At 36.2% G+C, this 17633-nt stretch overlaps 1 protein-coding gene across 3 annotated transcripts in view; it reads left to right on the top strand.

Annotated features, from left to right (window-relative positions):
- TBC1D23 (TBC1 domain family, member 23) overlaps positions 1 to 17633 on the top strand; it is a 78049-nt gene that overhangs the window by 44175 nt on the left and 16241 nt on the right. For all 3 annotated transcript variants that reach the window (XM_005861235.2, XM_005861236.2, XM_014535590.1), the window contains 4 exons: positions 531 to 623; positions 3207 to 3377; positions 5471 to 5513; positions 7158 to 7267. In XM_005861235.2, the coding sequence (XP_005861297.1) occupies positions 531 to 623; positions 3207 to 3377; positions 5471 to 5513; positions 7158 to 7267 (417 nt within the window). The remainder of the gene's footprint in view (positions 1 to 530; positions 624 to 3206; positions 3378 to 5470; positions 5514 to 7157; positions 7268 to 17633) is intronic.

Raw genomic sequence — 17633 nt, 5'->3', positions numbered from 1 at the left:
AGGGCTAGAACTAGTATTAAAAAACAATTGAAAATATGTAATATAGTTTAATGAGACCCATATGAACCTCCTCAGTTCAAACTGCAATTGTAAAACCTCCCCTTACCCACCAAAAAAGTTTAGTTCTTATGTGAATTGAAGTGTTGATAAGTTTGTGGATTTATTTGCAGAAACAGGAATTGTACCTATATAGTTTTTAAAAAATTGTTTAACATGATACACATTAAAAAAATTAAGTTCCAATATATTATAATTAGTTTTATAATTCAAACTGACATTTTCCTGGTACATATTTTAATACTTTCTGGTCAAGAACAGTATATACAAAATGTTTTATTCTTTTAAATTAATATAATGTTTTAGGAACTTGAGGTAATTTTCTTGTATCTGTATTGATTGGGTCCTTCTGATCTATGTGAGATCAATTTTTTTATAAACCTATTCCCCCTCCTTTGGTTAATTATTAGTATTGTCTAAAATACAACTCTAATGGCAAATTTCAGTACATCAAAAAATTGTTTCTTTCTTAGGAAGGAGTCCGGTTCTTTGTGGTGGATTGCCGTCCTGCAGAACAGTATAATGCTGGACATTTATCAACTGCTTTCCACTTAGATTCAGATCTGGTTAGTATAAATGCTTATTAATTTTTTTTAATTAACAGAAGAAATCTTTTTATTTTCTTTAGCTTATAAATATACTAGTAAATGTACCCAATTTAGGGATGTTTTTCTTTCTGTTTAAGGAGGGAGTCTCTGTCTTATGATAAAAGTTGCTCTCCGGTTGCTTTTCACTCGGGACACCATTTTGGCATCCTAAAGAAGCGGTTCTCAACCTGTGGGTCGTGACCCCTTTGGCGGTCGAACAACCCTTTCACAGGGGTTGCCTAAGACCATCCTGTATATCAGATGTTTACATTACGATTCATAGCAGTAGCAACATTACAGTTATGAAGTAGCAACGAAAATAATTTTATGGTTGGGTCACAACATGAGAAACTGTATTTAAAGGGCCAGAAGGTTGAGAACCACTGTCCTAAAGGATAGATGAAAACATTGTTTACTATGGCTTACTATTGCTTACCATTGTTATGTCAGTAAATTCTAAACTTCTGAATACAAGCTACCTGATGTGCCTTGCACCTAGTAAGTACTCTGTAAATATTAGCTCTTTTATAATTGGGTAATTATTCTAAAAGTTTTTATGATAAGCCTTTTTTCCCATCATGAATACTTACGTATATAATAAACTAATACTTAATAGGTGTTAAGTTGTTAAAATTTCTATCGTCTGGTCACTTTAATTGAAGAAGTAGATGAGGTAAATAGTTAAATATTGTCAGAGATGCTTAGAGTAAGTAGTGTAGACTTGGGACTGATGTCATTTAAGCCGTTATGAGGTTATTAGATCCTTGGGGATAGGCAAGATGGAAAGAGCAGTAAACACTTTTGCTGATGGTGCAATCTACCCTCTTCCCAGCGTGTCTGAAAAAATTGATGCTATGGCTGAAAGGGCATGTAGCAGGGCCTAGGTGGTGTTGAGAGGAAACTCCTGGAAAATGAAGGTAAAACAACCCAGAGAGTTTTGGGCGCTGTAGGTAAAGAAGGCAATCCTAGCTTGTTTGCATCCTGAAAGTGAACTTTGTGCCTTTCTCTTCCTTGATTAGTGCAGGAAGACTTAGATGGTTTTAAAATTTACTCAAGTGATTCACAAATACTTGAATTAAACAAAAATTCAGAGAATCTCCAGAGTTAACTGTTAACAGCATACTTAATCTTCTAGACCTGTCATACATATTTATATATTTTTTTGTTCGCTTTTTCCACTTGGCAGTTCATTTGTTTTTTGATTTAAAAGCTTCTTAGAGATCTTTCCAGTTAAGTACATTCTTTTTAATGGCGGTATTTGGTCCATGGTACAGATATACCATAATTATTGTTTGATTAATGTACATTTTGATTAATTTACATTTTGATTATTGTTTGATTAATAATACATTAATCAAATGTAATTAACATTACATTTCTTATAATAATCAGTGCAGTTAACATCCTGTACATATATTGTGAACTCATGCAAATATCTGTAAAATAGATTCCTCAAAAAAGAGTTGTTGGGTTGAGAGGTGTGGATGTGTAAAATTTTAAAAGAGACGACTGCCATATTGCCCTTTAAAAAGGCTGAACCTTTATACTTTACAACCGTATATGAGAATAATTGTTTTCTACATTCAGCGTTAGTGGACATTACCAATTATTTTTTACTTGCTAAGAATGATGGATGAAAAACAGTGGTAATAGCTAGTAATATTAAGCATCCTTTTGCAAGTTTGCTGTTTAATTATTTAGCAAATTGCTTCTATGGTTTATCCATTTTTTATTGGATTTTCACTGTGCTTTTTTTAATGTGCCCTAGTATAGTAGTTTCAAAAAAAAAATGTAGTTATTAGCATACTTGTTCCTTGAGAGTGAGAAATTAATTTTTTCATTCCTTTCTCTCTAGTACCTAGAGTAGTGCTAATAAATAAAGGGTTTCTGCTATTTCTGACTGTCCTCTAAGAAATACATGGCTTGCTGTGTTAGTGAAAATAAAGAATATAGCTTGTTTTTAATGTATTATTTTTAGTCATGGACCATTCCACTCAGTGTTAAACTTTTCTTGTCATGACACCTAAGGAACACTGTAATTTATTAAGAAACAAACAGTAGCCCTAACTGGTTTGGCTCAGTGGATAGAGCATTGGCCTGTGGACTCAAGGGTCCCAGGTTCAATTCTGGTCAAGGGCATGTACCTTGGTTGCGGGCACATACCCAGTAGGGAGTGTGCAGGAGGCAGCTATCGATGTTTCTAACTCTCTATCCCTCTCCCTTTCTCTCTGTAAAAAATCAATAAAATATATTAAAAAGAAACAAACAGTAACCACACATTTTTTTCTAGTAGGCTGTTTATTTTGTATAATGGTATATCTGTACCATGGACCACTGTACAGGTAGCTTAATGTTTCAGTAAATTTTCAACTTTTGTTTTTATATATTATAGGTACATTTACACATATTTCTTTTTTCTTATCCCAGGAATTTTATTTATAAGAGTCTTTTTTTTGTTTTCATGGTGACTAAATATTTTGTTTCCTAGAAAACTACTTCAGGTTTTGCACATGTTTGTGAAACACAGCGTGGGCATGTTTTTAATTTTTTGTAATTGTCTAGATGCTCCAGAATCCATCTGAGTTTGCACAGTCAGTAAAGTCCTTGCTGGAAGCACAGAAGCAGTCCATTGAGTCTGGCTCCATCGCTGGTGGGGAACACCTCTGTTTCATGGGCAGTGGCAGAGAGGAAGAAGACATGTATATGAACATGGTCCTGGCACACTTCTTACAGGTATGCTGGCAGATTATTTCAACTTTGCTTTGTTATTGCTATCACCTTTAAAAAATTCTCGCCCTAACCGGTTTGGCTCAGTGGATAGAGCGTCAGCCTGCGGACTGAAGGGTCCCTTGGTTGCAGGCATATCCCCAGTAGGGGAGGTGCAGGAGGCAGCTGATTGATGTTTCTCTCTCATCAATGTTTCTAACTCTCTATCCCTCTCCCTCCCTCTCTGTAAAAAATCAATAAAATATATTTTTTTAAAAAGAAAGAAATTCTCATAGGCATTTTTGTGCTGTTATCTACATTGTTAAATTTATCTGTATGTTTTTCTTTTTAAAAAAATATATTTATATTGATTTCAGAAAGAAAGGGAGAGGGAGAGAGAGATAGAAACATCAATGATGAGAGAGAATCATTGATTGGCTGCCTCCTGCATGCCCCCTACTAGGGATTGAGCCCGCAACTCGGGCATATGCCCTGACTGGGAATCAAACCATGACCTCCTGGTTCATAGGTCGACACTCATCCATTGAACCACTCCAGCTGGGCTGTATTTTTATTTTTTTTTACAGTTTGTATATTTTGTGTCTTGCCAAGAAAGGTCTTTCCCCCAGAGTTTTCTTGCATGCTTATCAGGTTTCCGTTTTTGTTTTAAGTTGTTAACTGTCTGGAATGGTTTTCTATGCAAAAAGTATGTAGGAAGCAAAAAAATAAAATTTTTTTCCCTGGTAGCTAACCAGTTATGCTATCAATTTTAAATACCACAATTTTAATATACTGAATTCTTCTATATGTTAGCATCTGTTTCTGGATTATTCCATTGCATTGATCTTTACCTTTATTCATGTCCTAAGACTATTTATAGTAGCTGTGTAATTCATTTTAATATATTCACTATTTTTAGCTACCTCTTTTTGTGTGTTTGAATATAAATTATCTGCAGCGTAACTAATCTGTATTTGTGACTTTATGCAATCTGTTCCCCTCCCTTCTCTACAAAGCCGTACTCAGTTAAAGTCCTCTTTTTGTGTAACCCTGAACTATGGAATCAGGAAGACAGTGGTGTGGTGTTGCACAAGGCACTCAACTTGGGTCCTTTCTATTCATGTTATATTTTACTGGAAATCAGGTTTGAGAAAATTATTGTAGAAGACAGAATCCTTGAAAGACAAAATGAGAGAAGTACTGAGATATTTGGAGGAGAGACTATAAGATAACTTTGTACTTTATTAAAGAAAAGATTTTAGAAATGCTGGTTTTTTAATCGTTACCCTGCTCTGTCTCAAACTCATTTTATTTATAAATTTAATTGGCCTATTCAAAAAATGCTCTGGTATAAACTGCTTATTGGGAGGGCTGTCAGATAGCAAAAATTTGGAATATTGTGAACTCTATTTTTATAATTCAAGTTCTTGATGTGGCTTAGAAATTTCCCTCCCAATTTTTATCATGGATAATTTCAAACAAATCTAGAAATGCAGAGAATTGAAACCTATAAACTCTTTGTACAGACATAATCACATTATCATTATTAGACTTTATTATAAAAATAACATAGTGTTCAGGTTTCCCTGAATTTCCCAATATCCAAAACAAGACATTGCACTTGGATGATATCTTTTTTTAAGTCTTTTTAAATTTATAGATTTATAAGTTATCTTTCAAAATATATTTCCTTGCATGTTATTTGTTAGAGGGGAAATTGTTTGTAAAATGGTAACATTCTGTCATTTTTTTCATTCGGAATATTTGCTTTTATATTTCCTTTTTATAAAGGACACACTATTTTGAAAATTTAAAAAAAAACCACACTCTAACTATATCCAAAAATACAACTTACCTGTTTTTCATTTGCCTCTTTACTACACTATTGGAACTATAATACAAATAAAATTACAGTCTTGTTAGAGCCATGAAGTTCTTCCTTTCTTCCCACCCAAGTACCAGACCTTACAATACACAAGGTAAATGTATTTACCTCTCTGTGCCAAAGTCCATAATGTTAGCATATAACCTTATATTACATCTGTCAATGTTTACAGAATTATCAGGAGTTTTAATTATATTGCATTTTGGAATAATTTAAAGTTTATATTTCATTACAGAAAAACAAAGAATATGTGAGCATTGCCAGTGGAGGATTTATGGGTAAGATTTTAATTTGTTAATCCCTTTGCCTCCACTTTTCAGTGGAAATTATATTAATCAGAGCTGATTTGTAGTTAACTAAGTCAGTTAATGGGTATTTTCTCTCTTTAGTCATTCAGTATTTTCAGAAAAGACAAAGCCAGCAGAACATAGGTAATAGACAAATATAATAGGAAATTGATAAATATTTAATGGAAGACTATAAATAGATGTGTTTAGTTAGCTTGTATTTGCAAAAGATATTTTTGTCAAGATGCCTGAATAACTGCCCACATGGCTTGCCTCTACAGAGGAGAAGTAGATAGGATCTAGGAAAGGAGTAGGAGGAATACTTTTCACTGTATCTGTATATCCTTCCTACTCTTGCTTTTTAAATTTGTTTTGTTTTCATTTTATTTTTGAACTACTTGAAGATATTAGCTGCTAGAAAAATGTTGGCTCAATGGAATAAAACAAATAAGCTGATGTTTTCAAATCTGCAGACTAATATCTGGTAATCCAGGTTAGTAAAATAATTGACAAAATCTCTGCAGGCAAATATTTGAGAATTTATGAAGAATTAGGTCAGAGTAATAACATTTAGAGTTTTCATTTTTTACAAGAGATGTCATTTAAGTGGACAGACTTGCAACTAGTAAATAAGTCCTGCAGTACTAATGTACAGTATAGTGAGTATAGGCAATGAAACTGTATTGTGATCATCAGACTTGCAAAGAGCCTAGATCTTCGTTATTACCACCACGAAAAAGAAATGGTAATTGTAAGTCCTGCAGTACTAATGTACAGTATAGTGAGTATATAGGCAATGAAACTGTATTGTGATCATCAAACTTGCAAAGAGCCTAGATCTTCGTTATTACCGCCACGAAAAAGAAATGGTAATTACATTATCTTATGTCATAACTTAGTATTTTCAGATTAGTACTTGTTTCCTTCTTGTCCTTATGACATTAGCAAGGATCATGATTACCTCCCACATATCGTGGCCTGATAATTAATTATCTTTGAGGCTCAGACATAGAGTGATCTACAGAAGGGATTATTTTAATAGAGAGTTAAGCAAGTATTGGCCTAAAGGTATGAATTATTTATTTTCCAAAAAAAACTCTTTTTCCATAGCAGTTAATGCCTAGACTGCTTTTTTTATTATGGCAGAGATTAATTGATATCTCCTTATGGTAAAATAAAAGTCACTGTAGGTTTTTTTTCTTTCTTTTTTTTTTTAAATTAGAGTTTACATTCAATATTATTTTGTATTTGTTTCAGGTATAACAGTAAGTTTTCTATTAATCTTCTATGTCATAAGAAAATGTTGCTGAAATCATCTATTAATACTTGAAAGATTACCTTCCAAAAAGGAAAATATCAAGCCTATATATACAGTTATTGTCACCCACAGGATCAGTTAAGAAAAGCAATATATGCGTACAGAGGGCATTAGAAGGAAGGAGAAGAGAAAGGGAAGGCTTTCTGTGGCTTGAAGTCCTTTGCTCCTTTTCAGAGGTGCAGAAAGAAATAACTGTAATCATGTCTGTGGATCCTTTTTCATCCAGCTGTGACATGTTTATTATACTTCTCTAGTAATGGATCTTTCCAAAAGGGGTTGATTTGATGGGTTTTGTTTTTCTTCTCATTTATTTTAAGCATTGCAGCAGCACTTAGCAGATATTAATGTGGATGGACCAGAAAATGGATATGGCCATTGGATTGCTAGTACCTCAGGCTCAAGGAGCAGTATCAGTTCTTCTGTTGATGTAAGTGTATGTGTCAAATATGTCACCACATTAAGATAAATGCCCAGAAAAGGTGATTAACTCATAAACCCCACCATAACAGAAATAGGGTCAAAATTTTCAAACACATACAATGAGGAGTAATGTTATTGTGAAGTTACTGAGATGACTGAGCAGGTCTGCACAGTTAAACTAGCCTGGAGTGCAGGAGGTCTACCTGCTGAATCCACATTTCTCCCTGTCCCACTGCAGTTTGGTATCACCTAGTGACAGTTTTCTGCTTCACCTGAAATATTCTGAGTTCTGTGATGAGCTAGCAGTCTCAAGTGAGCTTATTCTAGGAATCTCCCAATCAGTTTGGGCCAAGATAATACTGAGGCCAGTGGTCCCATTTCCTGCATACCATGTCTACTCCCCACCACAGACACAGACTAGAACTTTAGTCCACCCATATTTGAGAATGGGTCATACAGAGGAAGACTGGAACCCACTGCCAGTTCCATAATATTTAAATTTTAGTTTTTGAGATGTACATTACTGCAGGATTTTATTATATTGGGTAAATTTATTTTTCTGTTCTACTTTAGAAATATTTAGGCAATAAGTCTTTTATACTTTTCCAGTGATTCAGTTAAGTCAAATTAGATGTTATGAAATCACTAGAGGCCCAGTGCATGGATTCGTGCACTGGTGGGGTCCCTTGGCCTGGCCTGCACCGTCTTTCAATCCGGAACCCCTCGGGATGTCAGATAGCCGGTTTCGGCCTGATCCAGACAGGAGGGAGCCCGATCCTGTGGATTGAACATCTGTCCCCTGGTCAGTGTGCGTCATAGCGACCGGTCGTTTGGTCGCTTAGGCTTTTTATATAGATATACATATAGATATACATATATAGATAAATAGATATAGATATTCTTAACAAGTAGTAGTCCTCATCTACCTAAGATTATTCTTTAAAACAGAAATAGAAGGAAAACTGCAGTACAGAGTCATGGTTACTAGCCTCGGCGTACAGATATGACATACCGAGGTGTTCAGATTTTATCTCCACAACTTATTTTCTTCATGATCTTCAGTAAGATCTTTCCAGCCCTGGTTTCTTCATCTATACAATATAGATGGTAATAATAGAACTTTCCTCATAAGGATGACGTGAGGATTAAATATGCAAGTGAATGTAAGGTATAGTAGTTATTATAAAATTATAACTCATTAGATGTATAATTGAGGCTTATCTTCAGCTCTGTAAGTCAAAGCAAATGATTGTCAAATTATCAGCAGTAAGGTTCCTCTAAGAATTAAGTTTTAAAATTGATTCTCTAGGTATCTAAGAGTTCTTCATATGAGATCACCATTTATTTAATAAACATTTGCCTTTTTCTTTTTTTCTTAATGTTCACCCAAGGACATGCTTTTTATTTATTATTGATTTTAGAGAGACAGAAAGGGAGAGGGAGAGAGAGAAACATTGATATGAAAATGAAAACATAGCTTGGTTGCCTCCTGCACACACCCCAACTCAGGATCAAACTCACAATCAGGGCATGTGTCCCAACCAAGAATTGAACTCTTTGGTGCACAGAATGATGCTCCAGCCAGCTGAGCCACACTGGCCAGGACCATTTTCATTTTTAATTAGGTAGTATTCCATTATATGGACATATAATTTATTCAGTCAGTCCCTTATTATTGAATATTTACATTGCTTCCAGTCTTTTTTTGTTATAAATACAACCACCATTAATTTATGTGGTAATATATTTGCATATATCATGATTATTTGGTCCAAGAAGTGGAATAACTTGATCAAAAGATTACTTACCAATATCTTCAGAAATCTGCATTATTACCAAGTTACCTTCCAAAAAAACATTATTCTGATTTATATTCTCAATCACAGCATCAGGTTTTCTGTTGAAGTTTTTACCTTCAGATTTGAAAAACACTGGTTAAGGCTGGTAAAGAAATTGTTGTAAAGATGTGTTATATTCAGGAGTACCGAAGAATTTCCCAGTCAGTGTAATTTGGTTTTGAATTTGGATATGGAAATAAGAAACATGTTTTTTTGTGCATATGTGTGTTGTTTAGTTAATGACTTAATTCTCATAAAAATAAAAGTAATATCTATTTATTGTAGCACCATATATAAATATGAAAAGTATAAAAACAAATCACCTTTGACCCTATCAGAGATAACTGCTACTTATGTTTTTAAATATTTTCTTCGGATCTTTTTTAAAGCATGTGTATTTTAGTATTTTATTTTAAAAGTAATGATCAGATTATATGCATAATTTCACTAATATATGAGTATTTTCTAGCATTTTGAAATGTTTTTATTTTTAAGCATGGGTTTTTGTTGTTGTTGTTTTTCTATTATAGGAAAGGTGAGTGACAGCGTAGATACTATACTGACCTGAGCTGTCAGAGTCTCTCCACATTGCTCTCGCATGCAATTGGAGATCCCATGGCTGCAGCCAGCCACAACCCTTGGAAACATGCTGTAAATCATGGATTTTTTACATCTGTATAATTTTCCATAAAATAGTGCCGCAGTCTTTCCGCAGCAAGGGTTCAGGAATCTGGAGAAGGGGCTGCAGCAACATAAATGGATAACTAGACAAAAAATATAAAGTTGGAAGGCATTTTGGGGGAGCCAGACGGAAACCAGCTCTCTAGTGGAGTGGCTCTAGTGACTAAGCTCCCTGAATCTCCGGACCCACGGCTTTTTATTTATTAACACATTTTGCCCTTTAGCAAAGCAGATATTCATATCAAAGGTAAGGTTTGGTAAACAGGGAAAGATTATCAGGTTAGGGAAAATGCCTACAGCTGTTCATCAGCAGGTAATAATATGCAGATTTTCAGCCCTGCTGAAAATGTCCATCAGCCTTCTGATGAACTTCTCACATTTATTATGCTAACTACTGTCCTTAGCCGCCAGCATATCCCCCCTTTTTTGATTTTTTTGATTTAATAAATTTAACAAAAATGTATGCCATTTGCAGAGCTTGGGTCCTTTTAAGATTTTGTTTTTAAATATATTTTATTGATTTTTTTTACAGAGAGGAAGGGAGAGGGACAGAGAGTTAGAAACATTGATCAGTTGCCTCCTGCACACCCCCCACCAGGAACGGGCCCGCAACCAAGGCACATGCCCCTGACCAGAACTGAACCCGGGACCCCTCAGTCCACAGGCTGACGCTCCATCCACCTAGCTAAACCAGCCAGGGCCCTTTTAAGATTTTTAAATTCAATGGAAAAGATTGAGTTCTTTCATGTCTTTTTAAATTGCTGCCAGGCATCAAAGGAACTAGTTTGCAATAAACTCCTTTCTGGACCAACAGTTCTTTGAGTCCCCTTTCCAATTACTGTCCAACAGTTTTTTATGGGTTCCCTCTCAATTACTGTCCCCTGTGACATGACAGCAATGATATTTCTGTTCTGGATGGTGGACAAACGGTGAGCAATGGTAATGCAGGTCCGACCTTCTTTGGTTGGTCCTGGGCAATCTGCAGCGATGCACAGCTAATGACTGCCTGCATGGCAAGGTGTCTTCACCATCCCCCATCTCTGGACTGTTTTTCCTCTGTCTCGTCAGTGTATTGCTTGGGGCCACTGCTATCTGGGGCTGGAGTAGTCTGGTCAGTTCCTCTCTCGGATCCATTGTTGCAGGAATCCACATGGGCTTGCAGGAGTTTTCTGGAAATATATAAGCATATTCTTGACCAAAGGTTAATACAGGGACCTTTCTATAAATTAGACTCTCGGGATCTTTTCATTTTTGCCAAACCATTTTCCTTTGGCTTATTCTGACACCATGGTAATTTCATGGGTGTCTTGCCATCAGCATTACAAGTGAAAAATTTTTAAAGTGAAAAAATTTTAAGTAATTAAGACTTGATGTAGTTTACTTACAGGAGATTACTCCACTACCCCCCTCCCCTTTTTTTGTTTTAAATAAGAGGCTTTTGGAAATCCTGCAATGCAGTCTTGATAGCTTTTAATTCAATTCTTTGCACAGAATTATGACTGGTCTGAATTCATTGCATGATAAGCAGCTTTACTATGAGATGAATCATCAGTGAAAAATAGTTAATGCTCCAGGAATAGGTTCCTGCCTAGTATAACTAAATTCCCCTGAATATTTACTTATTTCAATTTGCTAATTTAAATCAGTCTGAAATGAGGCTTATTTTCTAACTATTTGTCCTTGGGTGTCGACCGTAAATGACACTAATTGAATTTCTGCTATCAGTCTTTGAGTATACCCACATAAGCTTTGTTTAGAGAGGCAAAAATGCAAATTATTTACTTTTCTTTTTGGGGCCTAATACATTAACTTTTAATTATAGCTTTCCACATATTTGAAGGGCATTTCCCTTTATTTCCTCCCATAGTAATTTGTAGGCCACATTTAGTTTCTTTTTTTAAAAAAACCTTTTTTCTTTCTTTTAAGCAGAGCAACAAACATTCTTGCTTTTTGGATGCTTGCCAATACTTCTATGCCTACATTTCAAGTGACTCTCTTTTTACTTATGCTGACTTTATTAGTGATCAGATTTAATGCTTGAATAATAACCTTCAGTTTACCCTGTAAATAGTAGCGGAAGAGATTTTAAAATTTTTTAATTTCTTCTTTTTATTAAGCTTAACATTTACTTTTAAACAGCGTTCTTTTTGGCTAGTGCTCATTTGCATACAAATGCAACTTTTTATGTTGGCCTTTGTTAAAGCCAATTGCTTATAAAAACATTGGCTTCTCATATAACTGAAATTATAAGATACCTTGATTATATTTTAAAAAGCTAATTTATTAAGTAATTAAAGTAGGCATCTTTATTGAAAAAGCAAAGTAAGCAAACTTATACGTTAGATATATGAGGTACAGATGCCGTCCCATCCCCCAGCCTATTTAAAAGGCAGGCTGCCAGGGCTTTTTATCTTAAAATTCCATTGCTGAATCTTAATATTTAGTACTTTGTCTTGCCCTTCCCTAAAGGTTAAAACTTTCATAAAATTTAAAATATATGTATATAAATAAAATATAGTTATTTTTATTTGTTAAAGCTTTCCATGTGATTTCAAGTATGTTAGATCGGCCTAATTCAGTTCAAAAATATTTCTTTTAAGAAGAGAGAATAAATCCTTGAGTCATTTCAGGGCCCTTGGAATGCCCAAAGTCATCTCTCGGTTAAATTCTTGAAATTTAACTTGGAAAGACCATCAAATATATATAACCTAAAAATTATATGCTTTTTGTAATTATTCTAAAAGATATCAATTAAATTTAAACTGGTTTTTATATTAAAAATTTGGTTCAGACTCTAGAATTAATCCTCTTTTTTAATCAGACCTAGGTTTAAATTTTACCATACGTAGTACATATAATGACTACAATATATTTTAAAATACTAGTTTCTCCAGAAAAAATACAAGAATTATTTTCTCAAAAATAAATTTCTATACTTTATGCATTTTGTTGCCACAACTATATAATTTCTCCCAACTTAATTTGAACTGCATTTTGTTACCACAACTATATAATTTCTCCCAACTTAATTTGAACTTTAAGCTCTTAGAAGCCTCAAATTTTAGGTGGCAAGTTAAATACTTAGCATTTCTCAGATTAGCAATAACTTCACATTTTTAAGAATATGATCAATTGGGGGAAAAGGAGACATATGTAAAACTTTAGACAATAAAAAAATAAATAAAAAGAATATATTTCAAGTAAAATATAAGACATATTTAATTAATAGATTCAGATCTATCCTAGATTTTTCATATGAGGCAAACTCAGATTAATATTTCAATATTTTGTCATTTCAAAATACCTAGATATTTAATAAGTTTTATTATTTAATTCAGCAAACTCTAAACTTTAAGTTGCCAAGGACTCTGGAAAACCATGTTTCTGGCTGGCGAAAGGCAAGCTTGAAGCTATTTAAATGTACAGTCGCCATATTCTTATTTTAGAGGTTGCTGCTGCGGAACCAGCCCCCTCCTTCAACAAGGAGCAAACCCCCACTATCAATATACCTATAATTATAACTGAAAAGCTTCACTACAGATCCTTTATCTTAGTTATGTTTATTTATCCATGTTTTAATAATTTTGAGATTTTAAAGCCTATTATTATTATTTAAGGCATTTTCTTTGGCAAATTCTGTAACAGAGATAACTTACTGACTTTCAATGGCCTTAAGGTTAACTTTGGAATGCGGTCCATTATTATTCAAAAACTGCCCTCTATTAATGGAAATACCAATCTTATTGCCCAAACTCAGCCTGTATTTTTTCTTTTGGGTCATTTTTGCCATCTTTCTTCTTTTGAGAAAAACAGTCTTAGGTTTATTCTATATCATCCTTAAAGAGATTGAGCTCAGTTAAAAGTTATCCAAAATCGGACAGTGCACGCGTTTTCTCTTAAACCAGCCTTTTTCTCTCCATGAGTACAGAAATCCCAGACGTCTCCCTTGAATTCTGCAAAATTTTAAATGACGGACCGGGAGATTAAAAACATGGCGAGAATGAGACTTTTTAACAGCACTCTCGGGAGTGGGCGTCCATTTTACAGTATCACCACATGTATCCCCACCCCCACATCCTGCTTGCATTGGGGAAATTCAGTAAATGACCTGGCCACATGCTGTTTCTTTTCTTATTAAATTAAAGGCATGCTAATAAACTAACAATAAACACATTAAACTAAACAAAAATGACAGATCAACAAACATTTAGAGAAGACTTAATAAATCACAGTTCTTTTCCTGGAAATTTCTCTTCATAGTATTGACTACTCTTTTAAAATTATTTTAGCTAAACTCTGCCTGTCCCAAGGCATCATATGCTAATTTTCAAACAAAGCATCAGAGTCCCCTGGTGAGAGGGTTAATAGCTCTATCCTCTCTAGCTTCCTTTGAACCTCTCGACACTAGAAGCAGAGGATCTGGCGGGGCTTTTTTACTTATTACAGACTTTTGATCCCTAATACAAATTGGACGTTTAGTGATTTGAATAAGAACCCACATAATTACTGGCTGGTTTGGCTCAATGGATAGAGCATCGGCCTTCGGACTGAAGGGTCCCAGGTTCGATTCCCGGCCAGGGCACATGCCCGGGTTGCGGGCTCAATCCCCAGGTGGGGGCCTGCAGGAGGCAGCTGATCAATTATTCTCTCTCATCATTGATGTTTCTATCTCTCCCTCTCACTTCCTCTCTAAAAGCAATAAAAAAAAACACCCACATAATTAAATATGACAACGGCCCTCTTTTTCCTTGAGCCTGATTTATTGCACTTTTGACATTTTAATTTCTTTATTGTTATGCCCAGATTTCAAGATCCCCAATAGACCACACCAGGGAGCCAGCCGAGTCCGATGCAAAAGCAGCGTCTTTTATTCAAACCCGGGTTTGGCTCCCCTACCCTCTTTACCGACGCAGCGGCAAGTGGTAAAAAGAGAGGGCCAGCACTGTGGGGAGAGAGGTTTTATAGTAAGGGGAGGAGAGAGGACTGTGGGCCCTGCCGATTGGCCAAGCGCAAGTTGGTATCTCTTTACACAGGATGTGGTCATATCTATGGCTTGCACTTCCCTTGATTGTCATTGGTTAGTTTAAAGAAGTCCTGGGTGTGGCTAGCAGAGGCTTGGGCTTCCGGGAAGAAGCCTTGCCGAACACATGGCTGCCCAAAGATGGAGGATACGGGGCAAGATGGAGGGCATAGTCCTCACCCTTTCATTTATAATTTTGCCTTTTAATCAAATCCTTCCCCATTATGGCCTGGCTTGAAAAAGATGTCCTCGCCCTCTTTTGGATCGCGACTTCCAAAGCTAGCACAAGCTTTACGTGCAGTGAATCTCCCCACCGAATTTTCAGTGATCCCCACCTTTACCGGTGGTCCTCTTCGCTCAGGTGAATGATCTTCTCCAGATGTCCCTCGGTGAGGTGCCGTAAATGCCTTGGTTTTTCCACAGCTAGGGTTCAGGAATCTGGAGAAGGGCTGCCACATAAATGAATAGAGACTAGACAAGAAGTATAAATTTGGAAGGCATTTTTGGGGAGCCAAACTGAAATCAGCTCTCTAGTGGAGTGGCTCCCGAATGTCCAGACCTACAGCTTTTTATTCACACATTTTGCCCTTTAGCAAAGCAGATATACATATCAAAGGTAAGGTTTGGTAAACAATAAAGGATTATCAGGTTAGGGCAGTGGTTGGCAAACTGCAGCTCGTGAGCCACATGCGGCTCTTTGGCCCCTTGAGTGTGGCTCTTCCTAAGCCTTAGAAGTACCCTAATTAAGTTAATAACAATGTACCTACCTATATAGTTTAAATTTTAAAAATTTGGCTCTCAAAAGAAATTTCAATCGTTGTACTGTTGATATTTGGCTCTGTTGACTAATGAGTTTGCCGACCACTGGGTTAGGGGAATTGCCCTCAGCTGTTTCGCAGCAGCTAATAATATGCACGTCTTCAGCCCTGCTGAAGATGTCCATCAGCCTTCTGATAAACTTCTTGCATTTATTATGCTAACTACTGTTCTTAGCCTCCAGCAAAATAGTACCTAAATCCTAGACCACTTTCTGATTATTTCCTTCCCATAAATTCTGAAGAGGATTGGTACACTTTGAAACTTTGACACCTATCACCAACTTGCCTTCTAGGGTATATGGGAGCAGTTCTATGAAATAATTTAAAAATTATACTCACACCTATTAGGTATGCCAAGATAACCTAATTTTTGAGAAATTAGAGGCCTAAGTGAAAATGTTTTAAAAAGCAAAAATTTACAACAAATTAGTTGTTTAAAAATTTAGCTACATGAAATGATATGTTCATTACAGGCATCTCCCTCATTTTATTGCACTTTACTTAATTGCACTCTGCAGATTATTACTTTATTTTACAAATTGAAATATTGTAGCCACCTTGCATCAAGCAAATTGACTGGCATTTTCAAACAGCATTTGCTCACTTCATGTATCTCTGATATATTTTGGTAGTTCTCACAATATTTCAAAATCTTTCATTATTATATTTGTTATGGTTATCTGTGATCAGTGATCTTTGATGCTGTTATTGGTCATTGTTTTGGGCTGCCATGAACTGTGTCTGTATAAGAGTGCAAACTTAAAAAAATGTGTGTGTTCTTACTGTCCTACCTATTGGGTTATTCCCCCATATCTATCTCTCTCTCTCTCTCTCTCTCTCTCTCTCTCTCTCTCTCTTCCGGCCTCTCTATTCTCTGATACAGCAATATTGAAATTAGGCCAATTGATACCCTACAGTGGTCTCTAAATGTTCCAAGTGAAAGGAAGAATCATAGGTCTCTCACTTTAAATCAAAAGCTAAAAATGGGCCCTAACCGGTTTGGCTCAGTGGATAGAGTGTCGGCCTGCAGACTGAAGGGTCCCGGGTTCGATTCCGGTCAAGGGCATGTACCGTGGTTGCGGGCACATCCCCAGTAGGGGGGTGTGCAGGAGGCAGCTGATCGATGTTTCTAACTCTTTATTCCTTCTCCTTCCTCTCTGTAAAAAATCAATAAAATATATTTTTAAAAAAATGATTAAGCTTAGTGAGGAAGGCATATTGAAAGCCAAGTCAGGCTAAAAGCTAGATTCTTATGCCCAACAGCCAAGTTGTGGTGCAAATAGCAAGAGAATATGAAGTAAAAGTGAAGCCTGAAGATGCCACTGTATTACTGCAGTCTCATTTCATGAATGGGGGAATTGCTTTTATGGATGAGCAAAGAAAGTGGTTTCTTGCGATGGAATCTACTCTGGGTGAAAATGCTTTGAAGATTGTTGAGGTGACAACAAAGGATTTAGGATACTATATAAACATCTACACTAATAAAAGAGAAACATGGTAATTAGCGTACGACCGCTACCCTTCCCATTGGCTAATCAGCATATCCTTATGCAAATTAACTGTCAGCCAAGATGGCGGCCGGCAGCCATGCACTGAAGTGAACAGGGAGGCTTGCTTGCTCCAGTGACTGCGGACTCCAACGTTCCCCGCCTGCCGCTGCCGGCCTCTCAGCTGCAACTCTAAGCAACTATGTTGCAAATATAGAAGCTAAACAAAACCCCAGAAACCAGCTTTCAGTCAGCGGGGCTTCAGCCAGCTGGACCACAACATTGTATCAAATACAGAAGGAAAAACAAAGGCCAGAAACTGGCTTTCAGCAGCCGAGGCCTCAGAGCTAAAGCTGGCCCAGAATAAAAAGAGAAAAAGAAAAAAAAGGAGCAGTTGGGAGCTTCAGTCACCCCCGCCTAAAAACAGCCCTCAGCCCCTCACCCAGACTGGCCAGGCACCCCACTGGGGAGCCCCCCCCTGATCCAGGGCACCCTTCAGGGCAAACAAACCGGCCCCCACCACGCACCA

This window comes from Myotis brandtii, unplaced genomic scaffold (assembly GCF_000412655.1).
Source record: "Myotis brandtii unplaced genomic scaffold, ASM41265v1 scaffold1464, whole genome shotgun sequence".
In the NCBI taxonomy this organism is placed as follows: domain Eukaryota; kingdom Metazoa; phylum Chordata; class Mammalia; order Chiroptera; family Vespertilionidae; genus Myotis; species Myotis brandtii.
Note: the sequence above shows the minus strand (reverse complement) of the source record. Positions and strands in the feature narration are given on the sequence as shown.